Source organism: Zophobas morio, unplaced genomic scaffold (assembly GCF_036711695.1).
Source record: "Zophobas morio isolate AGI-343-1 ecotype UQ-CSIRO unplaced genomic scaffold, CSIRO_AGI_Zmor_V1 ptg000008l, whole genome shotgun sequence".
Taxonomy (NCBI): domain Eukaryota; kingdom Metazoa; phylum Arthropoda; class Insecta; order Coleoptera; family Tenebrionidae; genus Zophobas; species Zophobas morio.
The window spans coordinates 5,157,053-5,160,874 of record NW_026972113.1 but is presented as its reverse complement, the minus strand read 5'-3'; the positions used below and the strand labels follow the sequence as shown (position 1 = coordinate 5,160,874).

At 32.8% G+C, this 3,822-nt stretch overlaps 1 protein-coding gene across 1 annotated transcript; it reads left to right on the top strand.

Annotated features, from left to right (window-relative positions):
- The first annotated feature begins 935 nt into the window (after positions 1–935).
- On the top strand, positions 936–1,846 carry LOC135124758 (cuticle protein CP14.6-like). Its single transcript, XM_064049974.1, has 3 exons — positions 936–1,108; positions 1,185–1,300; positions 1,357–1,846. Exons 1-3 carry the CDS (start codon positions 1,100–1,102, stop codon positions 1,679–1,681), a joined length of 450 nt encoding a protein of 149 aa, XP_063906044.1. The 5' UTR covers positions 936–1,099; the 3' UTR covers positions 1,682–1,846.
- The last annotated feature ends 1,976 nt before the right edge of the window (positions 1,847–3,822 follow it).

Below are 3,822 nucleotides of genomic sequence, written 5' to 3'. Positions count from 1 at the left end.
CTTGGCATGAATTAGAAAAATCATCCGAGAACTCTAACAATCAGCTTATGGTAGAGCAGGCGATAAGGATTTTACCTGGAAAGTCGCTTCCGTAAATTTTTGTGGCGCTCCTATCGGCAAAGTACTGAACTAACGGCTCAAAATCTGTCGAATTGATACCCATTTTTTTCAATAATTGTTAGTTTTTGTTAAAAACTCTGCTAACCAATAGATCATTAATTTTCCTCTGATATTCCTGTTAAAATTCTTCGACGTATTTTGCATTAATTTGTGGTATATTTTGATTTTAAAAAACACATTATTATCTAAACAAATTGTACCACTCACAAACATTCAATGACTCTGCGGCCTGTATGTGCGAATTTTCAAGCGATTCTATGATGGTTATGACTCAAAAAACTTGAAAAAAATAAAATACAATGGTGCTTTTTTTACGATATTTCTCAGTCATATTTTTTTAATTGATTGAACTGGTCTCTGCGCTCTAGAATATGAAAAAAGCTGCAGTTTGATGTATGATACATCTATATTAATATCATTTTTTCATACAAAAAACCAAAAAAATTTTATACCTCGTCTAGTGAGTCCCCTTAAGGAACATGATCAGACTATTCGAGAAATGTACAAACAATAAGACATGTTCCTTATACTTTCAAACTAGAAACAATAAATTACAAAAAACTGTACAGGGTTGTCTGTCTCATAAAATGTCTGACGCCTACATTTTTGGATTTCACGTGCTACGAAAAACAACAGCGTTGTAGCGCCTCCCATAATTTAATTCAGAAGTAAAACCATGTGTACAACTTGTGGTTTGTTATTAAATTCCGTACAAGCTTTAATAAATGAGTGGTGTGATTGACTGCTGGACCCAGTTTTCCTAAAGTATCAACATTGTAGTTGTCCTTCGTCTGTAGTAGAATGCCTTCCTCCCATCACAACAAAGTAGTGGAAGGTGATCATCCAAACCGCACGTAATCTCTTAATTTCGTCAGTACCTTATCCGCAAATGGCAAACCGCTTTGCAATGAATCCCATAAAACCATGATCTTTCCAAGAAACTCCAAACCATACTAGTTTCACGCACGCTCCCAGCACCATGCCAAACGTAAGTACAGTTAAATTTAAAAATAGCTAAGGTCAACGTGACCACCTTCCCCATGACTAATCCCCGATTTTTCCAGTTCTGTGTAGCTCTGTCCATTATCCTCGTCACTGTTTTCGCAGCCGCATCCGACCCCCGCGACATTATACGGAGATACGACTTTAAAAACGACGGCTTAGGAAATTACTCTTTTGAGTAAGTGCCTACCAAACGGTAGTTTATTTTTTGTTTATTGCCGCTTTTATTGCAAGTGTGGAAACCGGGAACGAGAAGGGTGTGTTAACGAGTTTCATACACCAGCAGCGAGGACACTCGGAGAATCAAGATTCGAATAATGGAAGTTTGCGTGTTGAGGGTCAAATTCTTTACAAAGTCGATGACTCCCTCTCGGTGGCTGTTAATTACACGGCTGACGAACGCGGATATCGACCTAAAGTTCGATGGATTTTTCAGCAGAAACCCGCGAAAAACGTTACTCAGGTGGGGCTGCGCGGGCCCGGCGGACCCGGAGGACCGGCCACCAAGACGGACATCTCGAGCCACGCTCTGGGAAGTCTGCTGGGGGGGAACGGATAATAAACCATTCTGACGTCAATCGAGGTTTCACTTTCGCTCGCATACCAGGTGTCACGTTGTAGTAAATGGCACCACTAACATCAATAATAATATTAATATTAATAAATTTATTAAGGTTATAAAATTTTGTTTTGCACAGGTCCTAAAATATAATAGGAGTAGTAATTTTTATTGTACAAATGTAAGCCCACCCACCCGCCCTGTCTCAATTGTGATGATTTTTTTTATTCGCCGTGAACCAAGAGGGCGGAGCTTAACTGGAAAATACTTAATTCTTTACAAGAAATTAATAAGAAAAACGGTTTCCGCCAGCATTTACAAGTCAGTAATAAAAATCATATAAAGTAGACGCAATGAAATACAATTGTAAATGCCGCCTCTCCTTTCCGAGCCAATGAAATGATTTATTAAGGTGGAGCTTATTGCGAATGGGGGGAGCATCAGCGATATTGTTTTTAAATATGATTTCTCGCGTCTGGTATACTTATTTAACACCAGCTTAATATTTTCAAGATACCTTAATATAATCGAAAAATTGAAAAATCGAAAAATGTACTATTTAAAAAATCGAAAAATTGAAAAATAGAAATATCGAAGAACTGAAAAACGAAAAATCGATAAATCAAAATGCCTAAATTTAAAAATCGAAAAATTGAAAATCGAAACATCGGAAAACTCGAAAATCGAACCGAATTACAAAATCGAGAAAACAAAAAGTTGAAAGTTGAAAAATTGGAAAATCGAAAAGTCTAAAAGCGGAGCAATATGAAACCGAGAAAACGGAAAAATGAAAAAACTGAGAAACCGAAATAGGCCAAAATAAAAAATCGAAAAGTTATAAATCGAAGCACTAATAAATCGAAAATATCGAAACATCTAAATCTCGATAAATCGGGAAATCGTAGCATTGAAAAATTAAAAAAACAAAATATTGAGAAACAGAAAATCTAAAAGCGGGAAGTCGAAAAATCGACACATTTGAAAAATTGAAACTGAAATCGAAAAATCGAAAATTTTTAAAATTGAAAAATTAAACATCAAAAAAATTGAAAAATCGAGAATTTAAAAATCGAAAAAATTAAAAAATCGACGCGCCAAAAAATCTACAAGTCAAAAATCGAAAATCTAAGAATCGAAATATTGAATAATCCAAAAACTCAAATATTGAAAAACTGAAAAATCTCAAAACTGAAATATCCAAAACTGAGAAATTAATGAATTGAAAAATTGAGAAAACGAAAATCAAAAAAGTGAAGTCGAAAAATCGAATTCTTCAAAAAATCCAAAAATCCAAAAATCAAAAACCTGAAAAAATGAAAAATTGAAGAAACAGGAAAATCGAAACAATCGAAAGTCAAGAAATGGGAAAATCAAAGCATCAATTAAACGAAAAAAACGAAAAATTGGGAATTTAGAAAAGTCAATACATGATTGAAAAATTGAAAAATTGAAAAATCGAAAAATTGAAAAATAATCTGAAAAATCCCAAAACTGAAATTTCGAAAAATTGAAAAATGAAAGAAAAAATGAATGGAAAAAATGAAAAATCTGAAAACTGAAATCTCCAAAAACTGAGAAATTAACAAATTGAAAAATTGAGAAATCAAAAAGTCAAAAAAGAGAAGTCGACAAGAAACCCAAAACCTTAAAAAATTGAAAAATCAAAAACCTAAAAATTTGAAAAATTGAATAATTGAAGAAACGAAAAATTTCAAAAAACCAAACATTACAACTGAAGCGGAAAAAAATTGGAAAAACGTAAAATTTAAACATAGGAAAATTGCCAACCGAAAAATTGAAAATCGTGAAATTGAAAAATTGAGTAATTGTAAAATCAAAAAATTGGATAATAATAATCTGAAGAATCTCAAAACTGAAATTTCTAAAAACTGAAAAATGATAGAAAAACTGAAAAATCCCAAAAATGAAATATCCAAAAATCAAGAAATTAAAGAATTGAAAAATTGAGAAATCGAAAAATCAAAAAAGTGAAGTCGGAAAATCGAAACTTTAAAAAACAGAAAAATTGAAAAATCTGAAAACCAAAAAATTGACGAATTGAAGAACTGGAAAATCGAAACACTCGAAAGTCAAGAAATAGGAAAATCAAAGCATCAATTGATTGCAAAATCGAAAAGTTG